Source organism: Saccopteryx bilineata, chromosome 4, assembly GCF_036850765.1.
Source record: "Saccopteryx bilineata isolate mSacBil1 chromosome 4, mSacBil1_pri_phased_curated, whole genome shotgun sequence".
NCBI classification, from domain to species: Eukaryota; Metazoa; Chordata; class Mammalia; order Chiroptera; family Emballonuridae; genus Saccopteryx; species Saccopteryx bilineata.
In genome coordinates this window covers 163,157,008-163,171,633 of record NC_089493.1, presented here as the reverse complement: position 1 = coordinate 163,171,633, position 14,626 = coordinate 163,157,008, and the positions used below count along the sequence as shown (strand labels likewise).

Here is a 14,626-nt window from a genome sequence, read left to right as displayed (position 1 = left end):
TTTGGATAGTGGCAGTTTTGCAATCAAAACCTTACTCATTGTAAGTTTCTCATACAATATAGAGCTTTAAAATAGTAAAGTCATCTTACCTTTTATTGTCTTCATCCTTTTGAGGTTTCTTTAGTTTGAGTGTTTCAAGAGCCTTGTAAATAAATAAAAAATATATCCTGTATTGTTAATTTTTGGTTCAGGTAAAGGAAATATGGAATGCTTGTGTTTAGGGACTGCTACACTAAAGAAAGGTGGAAGCAATGCTCTGCGTCTCCTTTCAGTGTGTCAGCACTGGTGTCTGCCTGCTGGTGGAAAGAAAAAGAGGTTCTCCTGTGGCCATCACATCTGAACTTGGAAAAAAAATCATTTAAAAAGTATTATTAGCACTTACTGCATTCAAGATTGTAACACTTTAATGCACATAACCAATATAATCAAAAGATGAAACAAGCCATAAAGAAGCCCACTGGGAGACATATTAATAGTTTTCTTTTACAGATAAGTTCTTGGACAGAATATTTGAGCCCCACTAACCGCACAGCTATTAGGACCCTTTCCATGTTAAGTGCTATAGTTGAAGCTGTGGGCAAGATGGTACACACATGATGCTACTACAGTCCAAGGTGAGGTAAGTGTCAAGAACAGAGAAGATTCCACTCTCCCTGTTCTCTCTCTTCTGTTCCAGGGAGAACAGAATGTCAGTGAGAGAGCAGAAGGAATAAACTTGGGGTCAGAGAATGACATGAGCAGAGGAGAGAGTGGAGCAAGCATGGAAAATAGCGCTGTGCGTAAAACACTGGCTGGAACATACAGTGCTGTAAATGGAGGCATAGGAGTTAGAAAGTCTGTAACTATTCAATAGATGATAGTGAATATAGTTTGGGGCTGTGAAACTTTAGAAGGGCCCTGAGTGTTTGAAAAATTTGGACTTCTTTTGATAGGCCCAGGGAAACTTTGAAGGCTTTTGAGCAGAGAACTGATATGCTTAGATCTGGCCTGGCACAGGAAAGAGGCTAAAACAGGTAAGATTAATGAGCCTGACCTGTGGTGGTACAGTGGATAAGGTGTCAACCCAGAACGCTGAGGTCACTGGTTCAAAGCCCTGAGTCCACCAGCTCTGACCACAGGCTCATCAGCGCAGGGTCACTGGCTTGAACAAGGGGACAGTGGCTTGGCCCTGGTCAAGGCACCTATGAGAAGCAATCAATGAACTAAAGTGAAAGCAAATTGGAGTTGATGCTTTTCACCCTCTCCCTGTTTCTCTAAAACAAAATAAACCAAGATGTTAAGAATGCAGAAGTCAGGGTGAAAAGTACTGAGGGAGCTAACATAGTGATAGCGGTTAGAATTCAGTGTCTTTGAGTTCCACAAATGTGAGCAAAAACTACAGATGAAGGCTCTGGCCGGTTGGCTCAGTGGTGGAGCATCGGCCTGGCGTGCAGAAGTCCGGGGTTCGATTCCCGGCCAGGGCACACAGGAGAGGCGCCCACCTGCTTCTCCACCCCTCCCCCTCTCCTTCCTCTCTGTCTCTCTCTTCCCCTCCTGCAGCAAGGCTCCATTGGAGCAAAGATGGCCCGGGCGCTGGGGATGGCTCCTTGGCCTCTGCCCCAGGCGCTGGAGTGGCTCTGGTCAAGACAGAGCGACGCCCCCTGGTGGGCATGCCGGGTGGATCCCGGTAGGGCGCCTGCGGGAGTCTGTCTGACTGTCTACCCCCGTTTCCAGCTTCAGAAAAATACAAAAAACAAAACTACAGATGAATTTTACACACAAGCTTTGGCAACATTGTATAAGGGACAAAGAATTCCAAGGTTTTTTGTGCTGGGGTGAAGGAGAGAAAAGTGCTGTTATTAATAGAAATAGGCAAGTGAGGAAGGCACATGGAGTTCTGAGTTTAGATTATAGAAATTTGCTAGCATCTAAATTGAAAATTTTTGGAGGGAAAAGATACTTTTATTCAGTTCTTTGTATTTAATAGATAGCTTAATTACTATTTGATACATTAAATTCTGAAATAATTTTGGCCACGCTGTTTTAAAAAGCCAGAGAGTTTATCTCGCTTCCCTAATAGTGAAATAATAAAATATGAATAAACCTGGGCTAAAACAAACAAAAACACTCCCTCCAAAAGAAAGCAAAAACAAAACTCACTACCACTTGGGGTTTGAGTTTTACTCAAACTACAAACATATAAACTGAAAAGATTTGTCTTAGAATTCTAATGAGGAAAGGAATCGGACATACCTTTTGAATCATTTTACCAAGTTCAAATTTTGGCCCGCTGCTTATTGAGTAACCAGCTTTCACTTCAGAATAGGTATAATTAATTATTGCCAAGAACATATTCTGGGGAGAAATAGTCAAATAAGTATTTCAACAAAAATTTAGTTTAAATGTTAGTGACTTTAGGTGTCTCAGTGCAGTAGGTAGCACATCAAGTCTAAAATTGTTAGTGACCTTGACAAGTGCTAGAATTTATAAAATTAGATTTTACTTTTAAAAGTAATTTGTGGTCAGTAATAGAGAAATGGTAATGAAGACTATAATAGAATGGATAATACGTAAGGTGTGGACTGGGTGGATATGTTTATGGAAAATAAGCATAATTTAAAATAGTGCAGGTGAACTTACTTGTATATACATTAATTTATGAATATTACATATCAGAAGAAAATGTAATTATATGTTCATAAGGGTGGGTTGTGTTTTTTTTAAAACCTATAAAGCTGTTTAAATGCACAATCTTATTAAGGCTTTTATGAGAGGTAACACAATTGTGGAGTGGGTTTTCTTACCCCCAGCACACCTCTCCAGCTTTCTGGACAGGATAACTGCTATGCATAACAACAACAAAATGGTTTCATGGAGGATAGTAGCAGTGCCTTGACTAGCAAGGCAAGGTGTCTTCATTAGGAAGACCAAATAGATTAGTCTTGAGCACATATGAGACCCATTCTGGGGACTTCTAAAAATCACAAGGGTGTGATCTTGTAGCTGTGAGGGCCAACAGCCATTGCAATATGGGCAGAATATCAGTAGCCTAATTATATTTTCTGGTATGGAATGTCTGAGGCTAGAGGGACCAGAGACATTCAAATTATATTTGTAAAAGATTTAGCACATTTGTGGCACACAATGAATTCCCAGATGGTAACTATTGTGATCACATTCTCCATTGGACAATTTGAAAATACTTAGACACTGAACTAAAGAACCTGGATTACTAGGAATTCACATTTTAAAAAATTATTTATTTATTTATTCATTTTAGAGAGGAGAGGGAGAGAGAGAGGAGAGGCAGAGAGAGAAGGGGGGAGGAGCTGGAAGCATCAACTCCCATATGTGCCTTGACCAGGCAAGCCCAGGGTTTTGAACCGGCGACCTCAGCATTTCCAGGTCGACGCTTTATCCACTGTGCCACTACAGGTCACACATTATTCTTGATAAATATAAAGTGTTCTGACAGCTAAGCAGTGATACTGTAATTTCTTCTAAATTGTTCATTTCATTTTTTATTCTAAAGTATATAATCAAAAAAAGGGAACATATTTGGTTATTCTTACCAACAGGACAAAGAACACGAAAAAGATGAAGGTGATGAAGTAAATGGGTCCCAAGATACGATTGGCTTGCTGAATACCAGCAAAATTAAAATCCCCAAGAATAATTCGAAACTGTGTAAGTCTTTATGGGAAGAAAGGAAAACATTAGACAATATTATATCCCTTCATACATACTGACAACTGATAGGGTTACAATTGTGTCTAGGAAAGTGTTAGCCGTGTATTTCATATGTTCTCTAGCTTTAGTTATGTTAGCATAAAGTTCTATAAAACCGGATGTAGAAAATTTCCCTAAAGGCAAGTCTTGAGGCATCTCAATAGCTGAACAGGTAGTCCAGGAAATGTTGGGCTTCAATTTATTTAACCATTGTGAACTCAGTGTTTACCTACAAGACTTGAACCTTTAGATACCTTTTTATCAACTGATCTTATCTATTCCTATGCCCTTCTAAAGCTTGGAATACTTCTCCTTTGTCTTGAAAATAAATGATTTTCAACTTGTATCTAGACTCAAGAACCCTAAAATTTCTTCAAATATTAATGATATATTTTATTTTTGCTCCTCTTTTTTTGAAATTAAAAATGTTTTACTTAGAAATTAAATTTAATGTGTGACATTAATAAGAGTACATAGGTTTCAGGTAAACATTTCAATAGCATTTGAACTGTTGATTATGTTGTATGCCCATCACCCAAAGTCAAATAAATCATTCTCCGTCACCATATATTTGTCCCTCTTTACTCCCATCCCATTACCCCTTCCACCTGGTAACCACTTCTCTTTCATCTATGTCCACGAGTCTTATTTCTTTTTCACTTTATATAATGTTCTCAAGGTCCATCCATGTTGTCGTAAATGGCCAATATAATTTCTTATGGCTGAGTAGTATTCCATTGTATATATGTACCACATCTTCTTTATCCAATCTATCTAGGGACATCTTGGTTGTTTCCATGTTTGGCTACCGTGAATAATGCTGCGATGAACATGAGGGTTCTGTGTCTTTGTGTAGCAATGTGGTCAAGTGTTTCAGGTAGATACCCAGTAGGTGGATTGCTGGGTTATATGGTAGTTCTAGTCTTAATTTTTTTGAGGAACCTCCATACTGTCTTCCATAACGACTGTACCAGTTTACATTCCCACCACCAGTGAATGAGTGTTTCTTTCTCCACAGCCTCTCCTACACTTGTTATTACTTGTCTTGTTAATAACAGCCAAACTAACAGATGTGAGGTGGTATCTCCTGTAGTTTTGATTTACATTTCTCTTAATAGCTAACAAAGATGAACATCTTTTCATATATCTATTGTTTGTATGTCTTCATGAGAGAAGTGTCAGTTTAGGTCCTCTTCCTATTTTTTAACTGGATTGTTTGCTTGTTGAGCTTTGTGAGTTCATTATATATTTTGGATTTTTAAAAAATTTATTCATTTTAGAGAGGAGAGAGAGAAAGAGAGAGGAGCAGGAAACATCAACTCCCATATGTGCCTTAACCAGGCAAGCCCAGGTTTTGAACTGGTGACCCCAACATTCCAGGTCAACGCTTTATCCACTGCGCCACACAGGTCAGGCCTATTTTGGATTTTAATCCTTTGCCAGAGCAGTTGTTGGTGAATATAAATTTTCATTTGGTTGGCTGTTTTTTTTGTTGTTGTTGTTGCTGATGGTTTCTTTTGCTGGGCAGAAGCTTTTTAGTTTAATATAGTCCCATTTATTTATTTTTGCCTTTACTTCCCTTGCTTTTGGGGTCAAATTCATAAAATGTTTTCTATAGTTAAGATCCATAAGTTTAGTACCTATGTTTACTTCTATGTAATTTATTGTTTCATATCTTATATTTAAGTCTTTGGTCCATTTTGAATTAATTTTTGTACAAGGGAAAAACTATAGTCAGGTTTCATTCTTTTGCATGTTGTTTTCCAATTTTACCAGAACCATTTATTGAAGAGGCTTTCTTTTCTCCATTGTATGTTTTTGGCTTCTTTGTCAAAGATGTATCCATATATATGTGGTTTTATTTCTGGGCTCTTGATTCTGTACCATTGATCTATCTGTTTTTCTGCCAGTATCATGCTGTTTTGATTATCATGGCTCTGTAGTATAATTTGAAGTCAGGTAGTGTGACACAGATTCTGTGCTCTGTTTGGCCTGTTCTATTAGCTAAACTTGCTAGCTCCTTTTTCAATTCATATATTGAGTTCATCTCCGTTTTTAAAGTTTCAGTCTCCTTGGTGAAGTACTCATTTTGTTTTCTGAGCTCCTTAAATTGCCTATTAGTGTTTTCTCGCATCTTGTTGAGTATTTTTTGAACTTCAATTTTGAATATTGTTTAAGTCCATGATATCCATGGGATTGAGATAGCTTTCTGGAGATTTTCCACTTTATTTCTGAATTGAGTCTCTTTCTTAGGTATTCATGGTATTCATTTTTTTCTGCCTTGATGGCATATGAGAGTAGTATTGTTAAGAAATCAAATAAAAAACAAAATAAATAAATAAATAAATTTAGGCCCTGGCCAGTTGGCTCAGTGGAAGAGCATCGGCCCCATGTATGGAAGTTCCAGGTTTGATTCCTGGCCAGGGCACACAGGAGAAGCACCCATCTGCGTCTCCACCCTTCTCCCTATTCTCTCTCTCTCTCTCTCTCTCTCTCTCTCTCTTCCCCTTCTGCAGCCAAGGCTCCATTGGAGCAAAGTTGGCCCAGGCACTAAGGATGGCTCCATGGGCTTCACCTCAGGCACTAGAATGGCTCCGTTTGCAATAGAGTAACGGCCCAGATGGGCAGAGCATCGCCCCCTGGTGGGTATGCCAGGTGGATCCCAGTTGGATGCATGCAGGAGTCTGTCTCTCTGCCTCCCTGCTTCTTACTTTAGAAAAAATACAAAAAAACCCAAAAAAATTAAAAGTAAAAATTTAATATTAAAAATGAGAGAAAAATTACAAAAAGAACAAAAACAAAAACAATAATCAAAAATAAAACAACCAAAAGAAAGTACCCAAAAAAGAACTCAAATAGAAAAAGGAGAGGTTATTCTATTATTTTCCAGTAGATGGCGATAGATTACAGGTTTTAGTTCTGTGAAATCCCCAGTCCAGCCTCCCTTAAGCTACTGTTTCGATGATGGAGGTGTGGCTCAGTCTTAATGATGGGAGGAATGTGCTGTAAAGTTTACACCTTTAGCTAATGGCAATCTCAAGCAGAGCACCTCTGTTCTTCAGGGTAAAGAGTGGCCCTGTAGAACTAGCTGTGGGGTATGACTTTGCCACTCTCCCTATGAGGGAGGGGAGGGAGGTGGGATCTGGGAGGCTGGGGGTACTGCACTTTGTATATCTCTGTCTTTGTCCTGTGGGCTGCTGCGGACTGCGGGAACACTGGCAGTGACTCCTTGCTCTGCTGCCTCTTAGGTTTAGTGTCTCCAAATGTCCTCCAATCTCTTCGCACCTCCCAGCTGAAGAAAACCCAGTCACTACAGGTTTGTCCCCTCTTCCAAGCCCTGGTATGCAAAAACCCTGATCCTCCAGGCCTCTCTGCTCTCCAGAGCACTACTGGGTGCTTCTTATTCTCTTTTCTTTGTTTTTACCCTTCCCACCTTTAGTTGATTTAATGCATGATCTTTTCAGGCGTGCCTGCGAGCCCAGCTGGGGTTCCTTCTCTGAGTTATAGCTGTTCAGTTGTTGAAATTTCAAAGGGAGAGATCAAGTGTATCTCTCACGCTGCCATTACTCTGACGTCATCTCGCTCCTTTTCTTTCAAAATAAGGATGCCAATAATTTGTCACTTGCTAATACTGGTAATGTTCCTCTAACATGATACTGAGGTTTATTTTATTCTTTTCTATAACTATAAATGCTTGGTTTTGACATGAAATAGTATTTAAAAATCTTCATTTTCTTAATTTTAAAGAAGAAAAATTAAATTAAGACTTCAAATGAGCATAGTTATAGTAGAGGTAGAATTAGAATTTCTTAACTCGATGCCTCATTTTGTCATCATTAATTTGCAGTGGCAGTGCCAGACACACACAGTATAAGTTATGTATGGGAGTTTTTTTATTTTAAGGGTAAGTTTGCGGAGGAATTTTTAAAAGTGTGTAGATACTTTGCGTGATTGGCCAGTCAGTCAAAAGGGAGAATGCTTGTTCATTGTTGCTTTAGCCAATCACACAGAGAGGGCATAGAGCTATTATACAATGAAGAAAATGTTTCCAGAGAATCGACTACTTAGATGACATAGGAGTCAGAGTTATCTGGAATTTCACCCCCCGGTACCTAGGATGTTATTAAATCTTAAAGTATTTATTCGGCTTTTAATTCTGGTCTGTAATGCTCTTCTGCACAAGATAAAAAGAAATGCTGAATTCCAAGGAGACCAAAATTTCACACCAAATGAGATGTTTTTTCCTCTTTGGGATAGGAGAATTAGAGGTTCTGTTTTAGTACTTTTTTTGTTTTATTTTTTTTAATGTATTGATTGATTTTGGAGAGACAGAAAGGAAGGGAAAGAGAAGTATTTATTTGTTGTTCCACTTAGTTGTGCATTCATTCATTGGTTGCTTTTCGTATGTGCCCTGACCGGGAATTGACCCTGCAATTGTGGTGTTTCAGGACAACCTAACTAACTGGACTAACTAGGTAGGGCCTGTATTAGTATTTCTAACTTGATCTTTTATCTTTGAGTTGTGTTTATATATGAAAAGATAAGTGAAAGACATCATTTCTCCTTTCTAGAAATTCATTAAAGCTTCCACTTAGCCTTTTTCTATCAGGAAAATTTCCAGATACCTCAGCTGTGTAAGTAATAATGTGAATAACAGAAACCTGAGCAATTTACTGAATAATTATAATCACATAGGAACTGGAGACTCCAAGTACAATGTAATTATCACTTTTCCTCTTAATTGCAGTTGTTAATCCTTTATCATTTTTCAAGCTCAAAGAAACACCATGACTTCTCAACATACAGGTTATATTGAATGAAAATATTATTTTGTAACTTCCTGATATCCCTGCTTTTTAAAGTTATCTCTTAGAGAATTAAAATAGCTAACCGCCTGATGCTGAGGTCCCAGGTTGAAAACCCTGAGGTTGCTGGCTTGAGTGCAGGCAAATCGAGCTTGAGTGAGGGGTCGCCAGCTTGAGTGTGGGCTCATAGACATGACCTGATGGTCACTGGCTTGAGCCCAAAGGTTGTTGTCTTAAGCAAGGGGTCACTGGCTCTGCTGGAGCCCCCCAGTCAATGCACATATGAGAAGCAATCAATAAACAACTAAAAGTGCCGCAACTATAAGTTGATGCTTCTCATCTCTCTCCCTTCCTATCTCTGTCAGTTGGTCTCTCTCTCTCTCTCTCTCTCTCACTAAAACAAACAAATAAATAAAATAGCTAACAGACTGTTTTATAATAATACACCATTTGTGGTTAACATGACTTCCCAGTCTCTCATTTGGAGGCATGATTGGGTGGTAGTTATTCTTAAGCATTCTTTAAATATTGCCTCTATTACACTCTATCTTATATAACTCAGGTTAAATATATATATAATATATATTAGGCCTTCTCATGCCATCCTTTATATCTCATATCCTTTCCCAGCATTTTTCTCTCTGTGTTATATTTTTTATATTTTTCTGAGCTATTTTTTACTTCATTTCTTCTCTCTTTGTCTTATTTGCTGTCAAACCTGTCAACTGGGTTTTTAATTTCAGTTGCTATAATTATCAGTTCTAGAATCCTATTTGATACTTTTTCAAATATGTCACTACCTTATTTTCTGAAGATACTGATGTGTTTTATTTATCTAATTATCATAAGTATTGCTTGGTTATTCCAATTACTAAAATATTTGAGTCTGTTTCTATTGTCTGTTATATCTGCTGGTTCTTGCTAATGATTTTTTCCATTGTGTACCAAATTATCTTTGACTATTAACAGTAAATTATATTTGAAAAATTACTCATATTAGTAATTTGAGGCTTAGGTTGAAGACATTTCTTCAGAGAGGTTTTTGTTTGGGTCTGCAGTTAATACAGGCATTCTAGCCTGGGTCATCTTAATTCAAGTTTAAGACATGAGATTCCTTGGACACCTAGGTGATTAAACCCAAGGTTCAAGTCATTATAAGGGATTTTCTTTTAACTTGAGGCTCTAGCACAACAGACTTCCTGCTTGATTTGTAGAGAGGTTATCAGAAAATCCACCTTTGCCCCCCACCCCTTAACACAAAACACATGCAGTGCTTGGGCTTTGTTTTTTGTCTCCTCCCTGAGGTGGTCAGAAACAGTTTCTCAACTATTTTTTCTAGATCAGCAAAAATGCCTTCAGTTGGAGATTTTGGGAAAAATGGTGAAGTAGGAAACAGTAGGAATCTGTCTCCCCACCTAGACAACAATCACATTGACAGCTGTCTGATCTAATTATTTTGGAATGGTGGAAACTTCCAGGACAAGGTTCAGACAATTTTACTCAATTTCAGTTTTTAGTTTGTCAGAAGCTACCCATTTCCTACCCTCCATCCCATGGCAGACAGTGGTGCATGTTAGCTTGGAATAGTTTGCACACAGCTTGTGGGGGCCAGAATGGGCAATCAGGACCCTGTTCTCCAAATTTCAGAGGTCTGTGTTCTGATTACTGCTTCTGATCACAGAGGCGCAGGCACAGAGGTGGGTGTGCTCCTCACCTTTTTGGCAAGTCCCTCTATCCCCCGCTGAAACAGTGTCTTTGAGATTTAAAGGGCCAATGCCCTTCTCTCCTCCTTCATTTTTCCCTTTTTCCCTTTTGGGAGATATTAAAGACTAGGGTGGTATTCAAAAGCAACTACATATATGGAGAAAATTAGAAAGTCACCATGCATTCCCAAGGAAAGGTGCAGGCTCAGAAAAGATCTAAGGAGACTAAGATTATATCTTAAGCTGATACTCAGTATGGAGACAGTCTACAACAACAGCAGCAAACACAGCAAACCCTGGGGAAGGGAAAGAATCTAATTTCCAGAATCATTACATTACATTTAAATGTCCAGTTTTCAATAACAACAAAAAATGACAAGAAATACAAAAATGCAGAGGATTGGCCCTGGCCGGTTGGCTCAGTGGTAGAGCGTCGGCCTGGCGTGCAGAAGTCCCAGGTTCGATTCCCGGCCAGGGCACACAGGAGAAGCGCCCATCTGCTTCTCCACCCCTCCCCCTCTCCTTCCTCTCTGTCTCTCTCTTCCCCTCCTGCAGCGGAGGCTTCATTGGAGCAAAGATAGCCCGGGTGCTGGAGATGGCTCCTTGGCCTCTGTCTCAGGCGCTGGAGTGGCTCTGGTTGCAACAGAGCGACGCCCCGGAGGGGCAGAGCATCGCCCCCTGGCGGGTGTGCCCGGTGGATCCTGGTCGGGTGCATGCGGGAGTCTGTCTGACTGTCTCTCCCCGTTTCCAGCTTCGGAAAAATACAAAAAAAAAAAAAAAAAAATGCAGAGGATTATGACCCATTAAAAGGGAAAAAATAAACCAACAGAAATTATCCCTGACAAAGACCAGATGGCAGGCCTACTAGACAAGGACTTTAAAACAACCACCCTAAAGATGTTCAAAGAACTAAGAACACATGGAGAAAGTCAAGAAAATGATGTATGAATAAAATGGCAATATCAATAAAGAGAAAACCTAAAAATTCTAGATCTAAAAAGTACAATAACAAATGAAAATTCACTAGAGAGATTCTAAGGCAGATTTGAATAAGCAGAAGAAAAAAGTCAGTGAACTTTGAAGATAAAACAATGGAAATTATCCAGTCTGAGGACTAGAAAGGAAAAAGATTGAAGAAAGGTAAACAAAGCTAAGGGGCCTTGGGATACCATTAAGTGGACTGACATATACATAAGCCCATGAAAAGATGCTCTCACTATCACTAATCATTAGGGGAAGTGCAAGGCAAAACCACAGTGAGATACTTCACAATCCATTAGTATAGCTACTAATAGAAGGAAAAAAAAAAAACCCAGAATGTAAAAACTATTGACAAAGATGTGGAGAAGTTAAAACCCTTGTCATTGTTAGTGGGAATGCAAAAGTAGCATATGGCTACTGTGGAAAAGTTTGTCAGTCCTTCAAAAAATTCAAAACAGTTACTATATGATCTAGCAATCCCATCTATGTGTATATACTCAAAAGAAGTGAAAGTCTCAGAGATATTTGTACACCCATGTTTCAATAACTGAAATATAGAAACAACATAAGTGTCTGTTGACAAATGAATAAATGAGCAAAATGTGGTAGCGACATACAATGAAATATTGTTCAGCCTCAAAAAGGAAGGAAATTCTGACATTCTACAACATTTTTAAATCTTGAAAACATGCTAAAGTGGAATACCATATTTCCCCATGTAAAAGATGCACCCTTTTATGAAAAATTTGGGGTCTAAAAAGTGGGTGCATCTTATACAGTGGTTGTAGTTTCTTTTACTTGCATTTTCCACTTTTTCATGCTTGTTTTTGTGCTCATTGTAGATTTTTTTACTTGCATTTCATGCTTTTTCATGCTTGTCTTTATTTCAAATTTCGGGCCCCAAAATTAAGGTGCGTCTTATACATGGGGAAATACGGCAAGTCAGTCACAAAAAGACAAATACTGTATGATTCTCTAGGTACCTAGAGTAATCAAAATCATAGGGGCAAAAAGTAGAATGGTTTTGCCAGGGTCCAGGGTAAGCAGGGAAATGGAGAGTTCTTTTTTAATGGTTGTAGCGATTCAGTTTTGAAAGATAAAAAGTTCTGGAGATGAATGGTGGTGATGGTTGCACAATATGAGGGTACTTACTGTCACTGAACTGTATACTTAAAAATGGATAAGATGGTAAATTTATGTGTATTTTACCACAATAAAAAAATTCTTAGTGACTTTTAAAAAAAGCCTTAGGGCAAAAGTAGCATTGGGTTCTGGGGCTTCTTTGGATCCTTGCCTTCTGATTGTGCCCTAGTTATTACTCACTTTTTTGTTCTATAGAATTTCAGTGTTTTCTAGCTTTTTCAATTGTCCTGAAGAGGAGGTTAATTTGAATAACCTGGTACATCATTACCAAGCACAAAAATCCCCTCAATCCATTCCAGAGTTCTCTGTTTATTCTATGCCATATACCTCCTTTTCCCACTCTAAGCAAGCTAAGACATATTTTCAGGTTTCTCTAAATTACTAAATTTATATTCAGTATTCAATACCACTAAGTTTTAAGTAACACTTGAATTAAGATCCTAGGAAATGAGCAAGATGGTATTGGAAGTACAAACATAATTCACTCAGGATAAGCTAATTAGACTTCTTAATTTTAGGTTCTTTGAAGTTGGGGAGGACCTTTGGGAGTGATTTAGTTCAGCTCCTTCATTTACAGATTTAAAAATTAGGATCTAGCCTGACCAGGCAGTGGCACAGTTGGACTGGGACATGGAGGACCCAGGTTCAAAACCCTGAGGTCACCAGCTTGAGTGCGGACTAATCTGGTTTGAGCAAGGCTCACCAGCTTGAGCCCAAGGTCGCTGGCTTGAGCAAGGGGTCACTTGGTCCGCTGTAGCCTCCTGGTCAAGGCACATATGAGAAAGCAATCAGTGAACTAAGGTGCCACAACGAAGAACTGATAATCCTCCTCTCTCTCCCTTCCTGTCTGTTCCTATCTGTCCCTCTCTCTGTCTCTCTCACAAAAAAATAAAAAAAATAAATAAAAATTAGGGTCTAGTCTGACCTGTGATGACACAGTGGATAAAGCATCAACCTGGAATGCTGAGGTCACTGGTGTGAAACTCCCAGCTTGCACAGTCAAGACACTTCTGAGAAGCAACTACTATGAGTTGATGCTTCCTGTTCCTTCCTCCCCCTTCACTCTCTCTCTAAAATCAATAAATAAAATCTTTAGAAAATAATAAAGAAATTAGGGTCTAGAAATGTTAAATAGCAAATGGTAGAATTGGAAAAGTAAAGTTAAATCCTCTAGGTTCCTAGTCTACTTCCCACTACTGATTTAGTAAAGGGTTATTTCAGAAAAATGTAAATTTTTACAATTGGTACTTCAATTATTTACATGTGAATGGTGAAAAGAAGGCAACCTAAGACATTTTCTTAGACCCAAGTTCCCTCAAAATCAACAAAAAAGGTCATGGACAAATAAGTTTGAAGAATTCTTAACTAAAGTTAAGAAAGTTACTGTGTTTTTTCCTTCAGAACCATTTGTTACTATGCACTGCAAAATTTCCCAAACTTACTGAAATATAGAGCCATTTTTCTCCAGACAACCTTGGTCTAGATTCCACAGAATATGTTTTGAGAATTGATATTTTAGACTATCATAATTTTCTTAGAACTTGCTTTATCTACCCAAAAAGGGGAGTAAATTATGCACTTCTAAATAAAAGCCTGGCCCTAACTGGTTAGTTCAATTGGTTAGAGCATCACCTGGAAACACCAAGGTTGCGGGTTTGATCCCTGGTCAGGGCGTGTATGGAAAGCAACCAATGAATGAACAACTAAGTGGAACAACAAATGAATGCTTCTGTGTGTGTATGTCTCTAAAAAAAAAAATCAATTAAAATAAATTTTTAAAAAGCCTGAACACTTTTCTAGTGACTCCAGTTAGTTTTATAAGTTTATTGCCTGCTGATTGCCTTATGTATATAAAGCTATTTTTAAAACATAGTTTTGCCAGATTAGTAAAGGATAACAAGGTCAGTATCAATAAAAGGATTCTAAAGATGGAGCTTTCTACATAAAATACTTAAGATTTCTTTTGCCCAGAGAATAAATATTACAGGGACATGGGCAATTTTTAAAATCTTAGGTACAATTTTTACTTCTAGTGAGAAATGAAAGTTATTTTTCCAGCTTTACATAGTAACTCTTAAAAAACTGACACCACCATTCATTTGGATCTTTCAGTGCCCAATCCGTACTTTGTGTATAAGTTGTCCCTCGCCATATCATGGTTCACTTTTTGTGGTCTCACTATATCACGGATTTTAAAATTGTATATATCTATTTTTTTTTTTCTGAAGTGAGAAACGGGGAGGCAGAGAGAGACTCCACATGTGCCCAACCGGGATCCACCTGGCA

The 14,626-nt window shown here is 38.4% G+C and overlaps 1 protein-coding gene across 1 annotated transcript in view; it reads right to left on the bottom strand.

The window, feature by feature from the left end:
* Positions 1-14,626, bottom strand: part of PKD2L2 (polycystin 2 like 2, transient receptor potential cation channel) — a 53,759-nt gene that overhangs the window by 13,267 nt on the left and 25,866 nt on the right. Inside the window, exons 9-11 of the mRNA XM_066276779.1 lie at positions 3,552-3,672; positions 2,233-2,334; positions 90-142 (exon numbers count right to left, since the gene is read on the bottom strand). Coding sequence (XP_066132876.1) covers positions 90-142; positions 2,233-2,334; positions 3,552-3,672 — 276 coding nt within the window. The remainder of the gene's footprint in view (positions 1-89; positions 143-2,232; positions 2,335-3,551; positions 3,673-14,626) is intronic.